General features: G+C 40.3%; 1 protein-coding gene across 3 annotated transcripts in view; it reads left to right on the forward strand.

The window, feature by feature from the left end:
• Nucleotides 1-746: 746 nt before the first annotated feature.
• The window catches only part of rph3aa (rabphilin 3A homolog (mouse), a), a 50013-nt gene continuing 33973 nt past the window's right edge, over nucleotides 747-16786 (forward strand). For all 3 annotated transcript variants that reach the window (XM_085414534.1, XM_085414536.1, XM_085414535.1), the window contains exon 1: nucleotides 747-905. In XM_085414534.1, coding sequence (XP_085270660.1) covers nucleotides 805-905 — 101 coding nt within the window. In that variant the 5' untranslated portion in view covers nucleotides 747-804. The remainder of the gene's footprint in view (nucleotides 906-16786) is intronic.

Raw genomic sequence — 16786 nt, forward strand, 5'->3', positions numbered from 1 at the left:
TTTTAATGGATGGGAGTGGTTTTAAAATCCATAAAACAAAAAGGAAAAACATTCAGTTCCTGTAGAAGTAGCAGTACAATATAAAATATATTTTACTACTACTATTATATATTAAGCTTTCTTTATAAAGCAAGTAAGACCAATACAATTAAGTTACAGACTAATTTTAACGACACCAACAAGCAAAAAATAGAAAAAGATAATAAATACCAGTGAAAGACTAAAAGGACTAAAAGCAAATAGATGAAAAAAATGACAACATGGAATTTGCTTGTATGTGATGTCACGTGACATGATTGTATTGTTAATAGTTATGTGTCAATAAATATGCATTTTATTCAGTAACTATTTCATATAGTTCTGTAGTGCTTTAAAAACAGAATAAACAATTTGGAATGGCAATTCCAAAATAAGGTTGTGGCAAGAAAAATCTAATGTAGTCTATATAACTATGCAAAAACGTATCATTTGATTACATATAAGATGTATCCATCAATACATTAACTGAGATGTAAATGTAGTAGGAAAAAAAAGGCAACATTTGTATCTGAGATACAGTGGAGTACAAATACTTTGCATGGTGAATTGTATTTAGGTTGACTTAAATAGCTCACTTTGGCAGCACTTGTGACCTCACCATTTCATCTTCTGCTGATGAAATGAGAGTGGACGGATTTAGTTGAACAGAGAGAGAGAGAGAGAGAGAGAGAAGGGGAAATGAAGAGAGAAAGGGAGGAGGGGCGATGCTCTTACTACAGTGTGTGTGTGCTGAGGAGGCTGTCAGTGAGGATAGTGATACAAAGGATGCTGAAGCTGTGCTGTTGGCATTATACCTTGTGTCACACTGAAGCAGCCTGCTCCTGGCAGAAAAAAAGAACAACACAACATCTGTCTGAACACCTCAGGTAAGTCCTCACACCCTCTTTCATGTATTTTAATGAGAAGAAGAAAATGACCTTGGAAAGCTTTTAGTTTAGACTTTTTTTTTCATTTTTGTTTCTTTTACTTCTTCCTTGCTTCACTGCTACCTCTGAATTTTGCGTAGTCTCTGGTTTACTTTAAATGTTATTCAAGCAGTCTTTAAAAAATGAGTGCTAACTCAAAACACTTAAATTTAGATATTTTCCTAAAAGCTCTGATTTTTTTCTTTTAAATAATAAAAGAATGTAAAAGCTCTGACACCAGTTTATAAGTTTAGAAAATTCTTTATCCATATTAGCATATTTTGGATTCATTTTAATACAGTTATATGACATTACATTAATATAGACATGATAAATATTTCAAAAATATTTCTTTATTTTTTGTATTTTGCATTTGACTAAACAAATTACCTAATGCCTGTACTACAAATTCTTGTTTTTTGCTGGCTGACATTTGACTTAACAATGGTGTAGCTGTGATAAGCTAAAACCAGTCAGTCGGGCTCTGTAATATGTAAAAGCTTAGTAGACAAGCAGTCAAGTGTGTTTTATCCTCTTTTACACTAACTACTCATGACAAGCCTTTCCAGTCATGGTTTACATTAGAGGATGGAAACTGCTTTAAAAATTTTGCTTTAAGGGCAACACTGTTTTTATCTGTTATTTATTATTTTAGTTTAGTGTTGGACAGAGCCGGCATAAATGTTCCACCATTTTTAATGAATTATTATATATGATATATAATATAATAATATATAATATATAATTATATTATTATATTTGGTATGTTTTTTAGGTGGTAGGGGCTTTCCCTTCAGTCTGTACTCCACTTCAGAATTTTCTTTGAGTGATTTCTGAAATGTTAAACATATAAACACAGATAATGATCATTTTGATAATGATTATGGTAGACAGCTGCAGCAGTCAATAAAATGACACAGGCACTGTAATTCCACACTTCATTGAGTTAATTTACTCTATTTTATCACTATAACCTCTAGATAGTCTCCTATACACTATGGGTGTTAGCTAGCTGTATCATGTTAACTTAGCTGAAGTTACCTATTCTACTGTCTTAGCTAGTTTTCTTATCTTTTAATATTCTTGATACTGTAATGATAAGTTTGAGAAATCAATCTAGAGTTTGCAATAATCTCACAGCAGTTGAGAACTGGGCTGGTTCTGCCATCTATTTGCAGAGGGAATGAACCCACAACTTAGTGTGTAATATGCAGTGACACTGAAGAAGTCAACACTGAGGACACAGAGATGAAAGGAGAGGAGGAAAATTTATGTAGAATTGTGTAAAATTGATAAGCAATACTATAACTTTCTTTAATCTTCGTTCTATTGTCTCTAACAGTTGGGTTCATTGAGCCCCCTCTTCTTTCCCATGCAGCCTATAATCCCTGCTAAAAATCCCTTGAAAAGCCTTGAAATCAGGTGCATTGGCTGCAGTTTGAACGAGATGGATGCCTGTGGATTACAGGGTGCTGATCTCTCAGGTCCTGACTGATGTGGCTAATGTGCTTGAGGAGAAATGGTCAACGTTAGCTCTATACACCCTGACTGCTGAAGTCAGGGGAAAACCATCTTACTGCTTGGCTTTTTTTCTTGCGTCTGTGTTTTTTGGGACATTTCCATTCGATACCTAATTGTCCTGAAAGCTGCTTTTTGCAGTAAAGCAGTTTGGTGATAAAAGAGTTGTCAATATAAGGTCAGTTACAGCTATCTTAACCAGCAATACCTGCTTTTTAATGCTTGCACCTTTAATGCAGTGGAAACATTTTCATTCACTTGTTTTTTTGTATCTACAAACGTAATGTAAGTCAGACATTCTAAACTTTGTTTCACTTTTTGGTCTCCACCATCTATTGAGGGATCTGACAGCAGTTTTGTTTCTCTTTTTTGTGAGCAGTATTTTAAGGAATACATTTAGAGTGGTACATCACAGGATTTAAATACTTAGACAAACAACAAGACAACACAGAGCTGGTGAAGAAAAGAGGGGAGGTGTAAATGTGAGTGGGTGTGGTTAATGTGAGGATGCTCATTTCTGTTCAGTCTGGGATGAATGGAGTGAGGAGGGGGAAAGGTTCAAAGTTCAAGTTTGTTTTATTTATATAGCACATTTATTTACAACAGCAACATTGACCAAAGCGCTGGACAGAAGTACAAAATAACTTATAACTTATTATTACCAAATACCTCTCGTACTGTCTTAAAAAAGAAAAAAAGAAAAGGAGGTGAATATTATCTTCTGTTAATGATCATCGCATATGTATATGTATATACAGTGGTGTGAAAAAGTGTTTGCCTCCTCATAGTGTTTTGCATATTTTTCACACTTATATGTTTCAGATCATCAAACAAATTCTTATTATTAGACAAAGGTAACCTGAGTAAACACAAAATGCATTTTTTAAATGATGAATTCATTGATGAATTCAGAAAAGTTATCCAAGCCTACTGCTCGTGTGTGAAAAAGTAATTGCCCCTCTTGTTAAATCATGAATTAACTGTGATTAACCACATGCTTTGGAAAGCTGAGCTCAGTTTCATTAAACACATTCAGGCCTGACCTGCTGAGTCAAGAAATCACTTAAATAGAACATGTCTGACAAAATAAAACAGGCTAAAAGACGTCAAAAAGCAACACTTCATATCACGCTTTAAAGAATACCTGAGAAATAAAGTCACCGACATCTGTCAGTCTGAAAAGGGTTACAAAGATGTTTCTAAGGCTTTGGGACTCTATTGAACCACAGTGAGAGTCATTATACACAAAACAGAAAAAAAGAACAGCAGTGAAGCTTCCAATAAGTGACCGGCCTACCAAAATTACTCCAATGGCACTCAAACCAGGAGGTCACAAAAGAACCCAGAACAACAATAAAGGACTGCAGGCTTCAGATTTCTCAGTTAAGGTCAGAGTTCATGATTCAACAATAAGAAAGAGTCTGGGCAAAAATGTCATCCATGGGTTCAAGGAGAAAACCAGTCCTGACCAGAAACAACATGAAGGCTCATCTCACATTAGCCAACCCCTCCCCCAAAAAGAGCCAAAAAGATTTGACTCCCACACAGCATTTCAGAAAAGGAACATCATACCAATAGTAAAATATGGTGATGGTAGTGAGATCTGAGGCTCTTTTGCTGCCTCAGGACCTGGAAGACTTGCTGTGGTAAATCGAACTATGGATTGTGCTGTCTACCAAAACATCTTGAAGAAGAATGGCACTGTTCAGTCTGTTCATGACCTAGTTCTGCAGCAGGACAATGATTCAAAACACACCAGCAAGTCCACCTCTTAATAAAAACAAAATGAAGACTTTGGACTGGCTTTTTAAGTCCTGGCGGTCCCAACCAGTTATTAGGTTTAGGGGGCAAACACTTTTTCACATAGGGTCATGTAGGTTTGGATTTTTCCCCCCTTCAATAATAAACACTTTCACTTAAAATTGTGTGCATTTTGTGTTTACTAAGATTCTTGAAAAAATCCTTTTTGACCAGCTTCAGACATTTTTTGTTTAACTTGCATGATACGTAGGATAGTTTCAGTCATGTTTCAGATCACATTACAGCACAGAGACTAGACAACTCTAGAGTTCTGGTCTCTGTACTCATATACAGTGCGTATTCTGACACTGGCTCTGAGTACGGGCTGATAACAATGATGGACTTGCAGTTGTGTTTATTGGTTTTCAGGAACAAGAAGTGACAATATTTGGATGACAGGGTGGACTTGAGCTAAAACTAGCTAGCTTGGTTAGTAAGCAATCCATAAACTATACAGGTGCAACACAGAGACAAAAAATGTAATGCTAATAAGTGCACAAATTTTTCACAGCAAGCCAAAGTATTAGTCAAAGTATTATTTCCTAATAAAGTTAAGATAGATAATAGAGTTAAGTATAAAACTTAAGCATAAAAAATGTGAATGCGGCATGTTGTATAAAGGATTTTGAGTGCTCTAGGAGAGTACAGGCGATCGTGGCTCAAGAGTTGGCAGTTCGTCTTGTAATCGGAAGGTTGCCGGTTCGAGCTTCAGCTCCGACAGTCTTGGTCGTTATGTCGTTGGGCAAGACACTTGACCTGTTGCCTACTGGTGGTGGTCAGAGAGCCCAGTGGCGCCAGTGTCTGGCAGCCTCACCTATGTCAGTGTGCCCCAGGGCAACTGTGGTTACAATGTGTGTGAATGGGTGGATGACTGAATGTAGTGTAAAGTGCTTTGGGGTCCACAGGGACTAAGTAAAGCGCTATACAAATACAGGCCATTACCATTTAGAGAAGCGCTATATAAGAATCATTCCATTTACCAAAATGGTTTCTTTTACCAGGCTGTATACATGCTTTTTAATGCTATTTTAGTTGTGCAGTTTAACATGGGCATCTATGGGGACTGACTTGCTCTTGAAACTGACATCAAATGCCCATTAGAAGAACTGCAGTTTTTGGCACAAAGGCCCCAGAGGTTGCCTTGTGGGTCAGAGAATAAAGGTGCTTTTGCGGATATCTGGAGATATTATAGTTGTTATAATTTAAATATTAAACAATAATACTGACTAACTAAAAAAATCTTCCACCCTGAGAAGCTTGTATTTCCTAAAATCCAATGCCTCGAGAGCATAAGTATATGTCAACCTGCCTATGAACACAGAAAAATAAACAAACTAAAAAAATAAAACCCTAGTAGGACTACAGAGATGGTAAATAAAAACAAAACTGTTGAGTATTGATACCAGCTGAAATTAATGAAAAGATATGTTTTTGTTATAGTTCCAGCCTTTAATGATAAAATAATTGTAAATTAACCTACCATTAGTAGAGTTCCCTTAGAGTTTGTTGCAACCTGACTTATGATTTCTACATGCAGACATTTTATTGCAAAGTCTAAGAGACAATGTTACAGTTTTACTCTAAAACTGATTACAAGAGAAATGCTGCAGCATTAGCTTATGGCAGAGTATCTAAGACATCTTCATTCTCCAACTTAGGACCTCATCTAATAAATATCAAATGCATTCATAGGGCACAAATCTTTTGTATGTTTTAGGGTAAAAAATAAACAGCTGCCATATGTTTTGCACCATTCCAGTTAAGTGAGTGAAATCGCCTTTTTGATGATAAATTGGTGCCGCGGTAGGGGTCGTGTCCATTTTGCCCTAATCCATTACAACAATCAATTGAAACTGATGAATTTCAGATTTCCCATTACTTCCAGTGGGGGCTGTTTCCACATGAGCTCATTCACTGGAGCATGTAGCAATACTGACCATTGAATTGGTTATACTCTTCCTCATTTCTGCAGCTGAGGCATTATTGTTTTCAGTGGGAATTGTCTCAACACAGCAGGAACAGCAGATGTGCTGCACAAATCCACTGTGGCTAGGATTGTTTGATTAGCTGTGTACTGTGAGCACACTTAAATTGTTCACAGACAGGAAGAATAGGTGGGCAGATGTGATTATCTAACAGAAGCACAGCTGTAAACAGAAAACTGATATGACACTTTTATGTGCTGCTGTTGTCTGTCCCTTGCATGACCCAAATATTATTTCAGGAGCCTCAGGGCAAAAATGTCCAACACATAATATGCCACCAGCGATCTGTGCATCAACTAACAACAAACTGTTATTTGGGTTGCTTATTTAGTTAAAAAAACAAACAAACCCTACATACAGGGGTCCTAGTGCCAATGGATTCCAGAAGAACAGATGCATTGAATTAAATACTTCATATGCTTTTGCAAGGAATGTTCCTTGTTTTGTAATTACTAGAACACGTCAGGAGACCTCCATATCATTGCACTAGAAACAAGCTAACACAAAGACAAGAGGCAAGAAGAGCCTTGATAGAAAAGTGACTAACTTAGCTACCAAAAATTAGCATTCACCACTAAAAGATGCAGTTGAAACTGAAAGGACTTTAGATGTCTTCATACTCTATGGGTACACTACAGAGAGTGCAGAATTATTAGGCAAGTTTATTTTTGAGGAATAATTTTATTATTGAACAACAACCATGTTCTCAATGAACCCAAAAAACTCATTAATATCAAAGCTGAATCTTTTTGGAAGTAGTTTTTAGTTTGTTTTTAGTTTTAGCTATTTTAGGGGGATATCTGTGTGTGCAGGTGACTATTACTGTGCATAATTATTAGGCAACTTAACAAAAAACAAATATATACCCATTTCAATTATTTATTTTTACCAGTGAAACCAATATAACATCTCCACATTCACAAATATACATTTCTGACATTCAAAAACAAAACAAAAACAAATCAGCGACCGATATAGCCACCTTTCTTTGCAAGGACACTCAAAAGCCTGCCATCCATGGATTCTGTCAGTGTTTTGATCTGTTCACCATCAACATTGCGTGCAGCAGCAACCACAGCCTCCCAGACACTGTTCAGAGAGGTGTACTGTTTTCCCTCCTTGTAAATCTCACATTTGATGATGGACCACAGGTTCTCAATGGGGTTCAGATCAGGTGAACAAGGAGGCCATGTCATTAGTTTTTCTTCTTTTATACCCTTTCTTGCCAGCCACGCTGTGGAGTACTAGGACGCGTGTGATGGAGCATTGTCCTGCATGAAAATCACGTTTTTCTTGAAGGATGCAGACTTCTTCCTATACCACTGCTTGAAGAAGGTGTTTTCCAGAAACTGGCAGTAGGACTGGGAGTTGAGCTTGACTCCATCCTCAACCCAAAAAGGCCCCACAAGCTCATCTTTGATGATACCAGCCCAAACCAGTACTCCACCTCCACCTTGCTGGCGTCTGAGTCGTACTGGAGCTCTCTGCCCTTTACTAATCCAGCCACGGGCCCATCCATCTGGCCCATCAAGACTCACTCTCATTTCATCAGTCCATAAAACCTTAGAAAAATCAGTCTTGAGATATTTCTTGGCCCAGTCTTGACGTTTCAGCTTGTGTGTCTTGTTCAGTGGTGGTCGTCTTTCAGCCTTTCTTACCTTGGCCATGTCTCTAAATATTGCACACCTTGTGCTTTTGGGCACTCCAGTGATGTTGCAGCTCTGAAATATGGCCAAACTGGTGGCAAGTGGCATCTTGGCAGCTGCACGCTTGACTTTTCTCAGTTCATGGGCAGTTATTTTGCGCCTTGGTTTTTCCACACGCTTCTTGCGACCCTGTTGACTATTTTGAATGAAACGCTTGATTGTTCGATGATCATGCTTCAGAAGCTTTGCAATTTTGAGACTGCTGCATCCCTCTGCAAGATATCTCACTATTTTTGACTTGTCTGAGCCTGTCAAGTCCTTCTTTTGATCCATTTTGCCAAAGGAAAGGAAGTTGCCTAATAATTATGCACACCTGATATAGGGTGTTGATGTCATTAGACCACACCCCTTCTCATTACAGAGATGCACATTACCTAATATGCTTAATTGGTAGTAGGCTTTCGAGCCTATACAGCTTGGAGTAAGACAACATGCATGAAGAGGATGATGTGGACAAAATACTCATTTGCCTAATAATTCTGCACTCCCTGTAGTGCACCAAGTTCATTTCTCGTCTATGAGTTGTTACTGGATGCAGCTACCATTCCTAAGCTAGTCAATAGAACACCTAACCCTGAATGATCGTCATATCTTAAAAACCTCTAAATATCATATAATCCAAGTAGAGTATTTTATCTCCGATTGTAGGCTTACATCTGGTTCCCAGAGTTTGCAAGAAAGAAGGCACAATCTTTAGCTATCAGGCTACTCCCCCATGGAACCAGCTCCCTATTTGGGTTCAAGAAACAGATGGCCTAAAATAAAGCTTTATAGTGCAGGTGACCCTGAGCAATATGTTACTATAAGTTGCTGTGGGCCTTCCTAGACTGAGGTGTGAAAGCAGGACGAGCTGTTCCTTCCTTTCTTCTCCACCTACCCCTTTTTAGTCCAGATGCATTTATGTATACCTGCTACTGCATATCATTAACTTTTCTCTCTTGTAATTTGTGTTTTGCGCTTTTCTCTTAATTCTCACTTTATTTTTTCCTGCTTCTCTTTCTTCTCACAATTCAACTGTGCTGCATCTCCCTAAGCCTGGTTTTATCAGAGTTCTCTTTCTGTGAATAAATATTTATATAGGTTTATAGGTTATTCCTTCCCACTGTTGCTAAGAATAGAATAGAACAGAATATGTGAAGAACAAATAGCATTCTTAGTCTAGACAATAGTTTCTCTCTGGACTCACAGTTTTACTGTAGCACCTCTTCTCTTGTCAGACAGTCAATCTCTTTGTCATTCAGCTGAATTAGTAAATTCAGCTCTTGAGAAATAGCCAACTTTGAAAAGCTCACTTTGTTCTCTCACAGCGATCTTTTTGTCTGAAATCACCAGTTCTCGAGATAACGGTAAGATCCAAAAGACAAATCAATTGGATTTAAAATATACTGCACATTATCTGAAAATTGTTGCAGCAATTCATTTCTATAGATGTTACCTGCTGCTTTTCAAGCGTTTCTCTCAAATGCATTGAAAAATTAATCCTTAATTGGTGGGCATGGGGAAGAAAGTTTGCATCTGATGACGCAAAGAAAAACAGCTTCATTGGAAGATCATGTTCTTCTTTTCTGAGGACTTAATGGATTTCTAAACAATCTTGGCTTGAAAATTAAAAGTATTTTTGCCACCCTTTTTAAACCAACCTCTTTTGCATTAAGGTAAGCAGTGTGAGAGATAGCACAGATGAGAAACAGACATGGGAAGTCTGACGTTCGTGTTCTGGTTTGCTCAGTTTAATGGTTTCAGTGCTGCCCCTGGTGTTTACACATAGACAGAAACTGTGATTTCCACTCTTTGCTCACCATATGGGCATGTGCTCTTACACACACACACACGCACGCACGCACACACGCACGCACACACGCACACACACACACACACACACACACACACACACACACACACACACACACACACACACACACACACACACACACGGCAGCCACAGTGAACTGAACACAGTGTATACACACTGCTGCCGATACGATATTTTTTCCTGTTCCATGTATCTGCTTTTAATTTAATAAAAAGTCCTGCCAATGACAACATATTTTTTAGATATATGCTGCAGTTGCATAAAAATGTATTTTTAAATATTTTTAAATAAATATTTACACTTGGGTTTTAAGGGGTATTTGTTTTTTGTTTGTTTTTACGGGTTGTACGGAAGCCCCAAACGCAATTTCATTGTTCTTTGACAATGACAATAAAAAATAAAATAAAAAATACTTATTAGTGTAAAAACCTAAGAGAAAACAGGAAGTAAGAACACATGCAACAAATGACCCTTTTAATGAATGGTAGGTGTCTTATGCTTAAAGCTATCAGAATGCTCTAAATCCAAACAGACAATAAATCCAAACAGATTCGGGCAGCACGGTGGCACAGTAGTTACAACTGTCATCTCACAGAAAAATTGTTCTAGGTTTGAATCTCCTTGTCAGCTGGGGTATTTTTGTGTGGCTCTGTGAGTTTCCGCCGGCTCCCTCCAATAGTCCTAAGACATGAGTGTAAACGGCTATTCTGTTGGTTGGTTGCATGAACACAAGGTACAAGGTATAGTACATATAAAAGTGCTATGTAAATTATCAGTGAAATGTGTGGCTAGAAGTGCTTTAAGTAGTGAGTAAGACTGTGCTATATAACTGCCATGCATACAACACTTTTTATCTGTCAGACAAATGGAATATTAGATGCCTCACTGGGGTTCAGTACATTACCCAAAAACATTCTGAGGCACTGTGAGAGCCATTAAATTAAAGAAATGTACTAATATGAACAACTTTTTTTTTGCTTGTGTTGTTGTAATGTACCACTACATATTTGTACACATTATTTCCAGAAGTAATAATGAAATTTAAGTTTGAGGACTGAATCTATGCATAGATCTAGCCTTATGTAAATGTTGGGATACGGACACAGTCTGAATTTAGTTCAGGAACTGATTGTGCTAATCCACCAAACTCTGGTGAAATATGTTTTGGTAATCTGAACATCTGCTCAAAATGTGATCATTGTAGTAGTAGTTGATATTTGAATCACAAATGCACTTTGGCCGATACTTGATGTCTTTTAAATGTGCTATATAAATAAAGCTGACCTGACTTGAAAAATGAACAGCTACATTTAAATTTTTTTAGCTGCTTTTTTCCCCAAGTATTAAAATATTTCACTAAAAACTAAATATGTCAATGTCAGTCAGAGGAGAAGTAAGGGGCTCGTTAAAGTCAGGAGACTCATCATACTGAGATCATGAATGTCTGTGTAAATGTAATGTTAAATGTAATCTCATCCAGTACTTATTGCATTATTTTGGTTGATAAATTAAAAGTACTAAAGTTAGTGCTGTATTGAAGTTTAGATAAATGCATCCTTTTTGTACCATGAACAAACTTAAATTGAAATGTATAAAGTTCTCATTTCACTTGAAACAAAACATGTCAACCCCATCGTGGGACTAAATGAAAACTGAGGGAATCAACACAAGTATGTGGGTTTATCCTCTGGGGAACATGAAAAACTGTAAAAAATTTAATCCTACTCCATACAATAGTGAATATTCCACTGGCAAAAATAGGTCAGCGCAAATTTTATTTCTGTTGCACATAAAAAAAACAGGTTTACTGAGGTTGACTTGCTTTTTACGTTAGTTTAAACAAACAAGATAAAACCATGCATCAATAAAAATAAATACAACAAACAAAATCAAACAAATAGAATAATAGAGCGCAATGTAAAAAACGTTGTGGGACTCGAACTGAACTCAAATTAGAAGCCAAAGTAAAAAAAGTGATTTTTTAAGACAGGATTTAAAAGACTGTATAGACTCTGCAGAACAAAGATCAAGTGGCAGGTTATTCCAGAGTCTAGGGCTAAATAAAAAAAAAAAAGAAATGCATCCTCATGAGCAACTAAACTGTCTTGTCCTGCTTTCATCCCTCAGTTTACTTGTAAACAATATGTTCTGACAGGAATATGTTTTTTGTCCTGCTGATTCCTCTTCTACGCAGACTAAATACAGTCATTTCAGCTATGTGTCAAAGCTTTGAATCACCAATGTTGGTATTTGGAGACTAGATTACTGTGCTTTTTACCAAGAGTCATTAGACACAGGGCTGGGGTGCTTGTGTGCATGTGGGTTAAGGTTTAAGAAGAATCATCAGGCAGGGGATAAAGTAGGTGGTGATGGGTCTTTGTAAAACTAAGCTCTGTAAGCTGCTACTTCACAAGTCTGACAAGCCTCAGCAGAGGAAAAGAGAGACATATGGCACAGCCGCCTAAATAGATGGACAAATGATGATGAATGGGTGAAAGGGTGAAGCTTTTGCAGAGGGCGCTGGTAAAGAAGTCAACGCGATCTGTGATGATTACAGAAATGACAGCTGTGGGGGCAGTGTGAGGAAAGGGATAATAAACAGGGGGATGCCGTGGAGTGGGATGATGAAAGTGTTGAATAGAAGAGGGTGCGTGCACATAGGAGTGCTGAAATGTTCCAGTCTAATTCAGATGGGAGTGTTTGAGCTCCTTGGGGAATGTTCTGTGTACCATAAATAACTGGGATTTTGCTGTTGTAGTAGATGAGGGTGCCTGGGCTTCCTGAGCTGGCTAACCTCATTTAAGGTCTAACAACGGATATAATATGGCACAACCCACAACCTTAACATTTTGTCTTACTCGACTCATTGCATCTTTGAAACTCCATCCATCCATCCATCCATCCATCCATCCATCCATCCATCCATCCATCCATCCATCCATCCATCCATCCTCATCCGCTTTGTCCGGGGCCGGGTCGTGGGGGCAGCAGCCTAAGCAAAGAGGCCCAGACCTCCCTCTCCCCAGCCACCTCCTCCAGCTTATCCGGGGGAATACCAAGGCGTTCCCAGGCCAGCCGAGAGATATAATCTCTCCAGCGTGTCCTGGGTCTGCCCCAGGGCCTCCTCCCGGTGGGACATGCCTGGAACACCTCACCCAGGAGGCGCCCAGGGGGCATCCTTGTCAGATGCCCGAACCACCTCAGCTGGCTCCTTTCGATGTGGAGCAGCAGCTGCTCTACTCTGAGCCCCTCCCGGATGGCCGAACTTCTCACCCTATCTCTAAGGGAGAGGCCAGCCACCCTTCGGAGGAAGCTCATTTCTGCCGCTTGTATCCGCGATCTCGTTCTTTCGGTCACTACCCACAGCTCGTGGCCATAGGTGAGGGTAGGGACGTAGATCGACCGGTAAATTGAGAGCTTCGCTTTTACACTCAGCTCCCTCTTCACCACGACGGACCGGTGCAGCGTTCGCATTACTGGAGCTGCAGCCCCAATCCGTCTGTCGATCTCCGGCTCCCTTCTCCCATCACTCGCGAACAAGACCCCGAGATACTTGAACTCCTCCACTTGGGGCAGGAACTCATCCCCGACCCGGAGTGGGCACTCCACCCTTTTCCGGCTGAGAACCATGGCCTCAGATTTGGAGGTGCTGATCCTCATTCCCGCTGCTTCACACTCGGCTGCGAACCGTTCCAGTGCGAGCTGGAGGCCCTCACCCGATGAAGCCAACAGAACCACATCATCTGCAAAAATCAGAGATGAGATTCTGAGGCCACCAAAGCGAAAGCCCTCCGCCACTTGGCTGCGCCTAGAAATCCTGTCCATAAAAATTATGAACAGAACCGGAGACAAAGGGCAGCCCTGGCGGAGCCCATCACCCACCGGGAACGAGTCCGACTTATTGCCGGCAATGCGAACCAAGCTCTTGCAACGGTTGTATAGGGATCGAATGGCCCGTAGCAATGGGCCAGACACCCCATATTCCCGCAACACCTCCCACAGGACACCCCGAGGGACACGGTCGAATGCCTTCTCCATGTCCACAAAACACATGTAGACTGGTTGGGCAAACTCCCATGCACCCTCAAGTATCCTGGAGAGGATAAAGAGCTGGTCCAGTGTTCCGCGACCAGGACGAAAACCGCATTGTTCTTCCTGTATCCGAGGTTCGACTGACGGACGAACTCTCCTTTCCAGCACCCTGGCATAGACTTTCCCAGGGAGGCTGAGGAGTGTGATCCCCCTGTAGTTGGAACACACCCTCCGGTCCCCTTTCTTAAAGATGGGGACCACCACCCCGGTCTGCCAGTCCACAGGTACTGCCCCTGATCTCCACGCAACACTGCAGAGGCGTGTCAACCAGGACAGCCCTACAACGTCCAGAGCCTTCAGGAACTCGGGGCGGATCTCATCAACACCAGGGGCTCTGCCACCAAGGAGTTGTTTAACTGCCTCAGTGACCTCGCCCCCGGAAATTGGCGGGTCATTCCCCTCATCCCCAGACTCTGCTTCCTCCTCGGAAGACGTGTCAGTGGGATTAAGGAGGTCCTCGAAGTATTCCTTCCACCGCCTGACAATTTTCTCAGTCGACGTCAGCAGCGCTCCGCCAGCACTATACACAGTGCAGGTAGAGCACCGCTTTCCCCTCCTGAGACGTCTGACGGTTTGCCAGAATCTCTTCGAGGCAGTCCGAAAGTCTTTTTCCATGGCCTCTACGAAATCCTCCCACACCCGAGTTTTTGCTTCAGCCACTGCCCGAGCCACATTCCGCTTGGCCTGTCGATACCTGTTGGCTGCCTCCGGAGTCCCTTTGAAATCTTTGAAACTTATTTAGTCTTAATCTTATTTAACTCCATTACTATCTTAAAGCCTTCTGGTTTTATTTGACAGTACTGACAAATATTTTCAATTGATTCAAGTCATCATAGGTGGTATTGGCAACCCTAACCTTAAACCTCTATTGGAGAAAAGCAAAACAGACTTCTCTTTTTGAGGAAAAAGTTCTTGTTGTGTGTCAGTTAGAATTATATTTTTCTTTTTTCCCTGGTTGCCAGGACTCAGAGACAACAATGCAATAAAAATGAAAAATGCAAAGTGGGATTGCCCAGGGTTGGGGTTGTCACCGATGCTGACTGAGATGTCCAAGAGTTAAATGAAGCATGTTAGGCTACTTGGTGAGTCTACACTGGCTTTGGTTGTGAAGCAGATAAAATGTGTAGAACTAAGCACTGAATGAACACGTGGTGAAATGTGACTTCTAGTCATAAAAACTTTGAGTGGTAAGTAAGACAAGAAAAGTATTATATACAACAATCACTGATTATCTCTTCATCATTGCAGCTGTTAGTGGGTGGAATATATTAGGAAGCATCATTCTGTCCACAAATTTGATGTGTTAGAAGCAGGAAATAAGGATTATTGTAAGTTTTTTTTGCAGATTTGACAATGGCAAAATTAATCGTTAGATAACTGGGTCAGAGCATCACCAAAACTGTAGCTCTTGTTGGGTGTTTCCAATCTGCAGTAGTCAGTATCGATCTAAAGTAGTCCAAGGAAGGAACACTGGTGAACCAGCGACAGGGTCATGGATTGCCAAACCTCACTGATGCAGTGAAGGCTGGTCCATATGGTTCAATCCAACAGATGGACTACTGTAGCTCAAGCTGGATATGGGCTACAGACTAATCATATTGCCCATGCACACCCTTGTCCACTCCTGAAAGTGCCAACAATGAACATGTGAGCACCAGAACTGGACCATGGAGCAATGCCAGACGGTGACCTGATGGTCTGATGCATCACGTTTTCTTTTACATCATCTAGATAGCTGGATGTGCGTGCTTCACTTAACTTGTGTGCAGTGTTCTAACAAGAAACCTTGGATCCTGCCATCCATGTGGATATAAGAATTGTTGCAGACCAAACACTTTCATGTAAATGATATTCCCTGATGACTGTGGCGTCTTTCAGCAGAACAATGCCCCCTGCCACAAAGCAACAATGGTTCAGGAATGGTTTGAGGAGCACAACAACACATTTGAGGTGTTGACTTGGCCTCCAATTTCCTTGGATGGCAATCCAATTGAACATCTGTGGGATGTCAGTCTGCCCCAGGGCAGCTGTGGCTACAACCGTAGCTTGCCTCCACCAGTGTGTGAATGTGAGAGTGAATGAATAGTGGTATTGTAAAGCGCTTTGGGTGCCTTGAAAAGCGCTATATAAATCCAATCCATTATTATGTGAAATCCTAATCATTGGAGTGACTAAAAACATCCCTCTGAAAGATAATGAATGATGCTAAGTAATGGTAAATGGACTGATTCTTATATAGCGCTTTTCTACTCTCACGGAGTACTCAAAGCACTCTATACAACATGCCTCATTCACCCAATCACACCCATTCTCACAAGCACTTTATCTACACTTCGTGCTTTCTAACGACATTCATACTCCGATGGATGCATCGGAGAGCAAGTTAGGGTTAGTATCTTGCCCAAGGATACTTGACATGCAGACTAGAGGAGCCAGGGATTGAACCACTGACCTTCCGATCAGTAGGTGACCTGTTCTACCTCCTGAGCTACAGCCACCCATAAGTCAGGTACAAATGATAACTCCAATTAATGTGCATTTCTAACACAGTAAAGATGGCAGTAAACAGAAGTGTCAGTTTGTACACAACCAAAAGAGCTTGCATCTTCATGTTTTGTGATGGATTACTAATTTGTGATTTAATGTGTAGTTTAAAAACTAATATGAAAGGTACTTTTTGGATAATGAGTAAATACTGAAGCAAAAACTAAGGGAGACCAGTTGACTGCAAGAACAGACTAAGACTACGACCTTTATGGCCCCAGCACAGATACTGTTTGGGTTTCCTTTTTCTTTGCTTCAGTTTGCAATGGTTTTCTTTTGGGCCACTCACTCTGAATGTAAAGTCTGTGGCACGCGTATGTCGGAAACTCACGGGGAAAAAGTGTATGCATGTTTATTATAGTACGTAATGCAGTACTTGTAATG

Source organism: Rhamphochromis longiceps, linkage group LG7, assembly GCF_057381845.1.
Source record: "Rhamphochromis longiceps isolate RC_006_pf linkage group LG7, R_longiceps_female_GT1.1, whole genome shotgun sequence".
Classification (NCBI taxonomy): Eukaryota; Metazoa; Chordata; class Actinopteri; order Cichliformes; family Cichlidae; genus Rhamphochromis; species Rhamphochromis longiceps.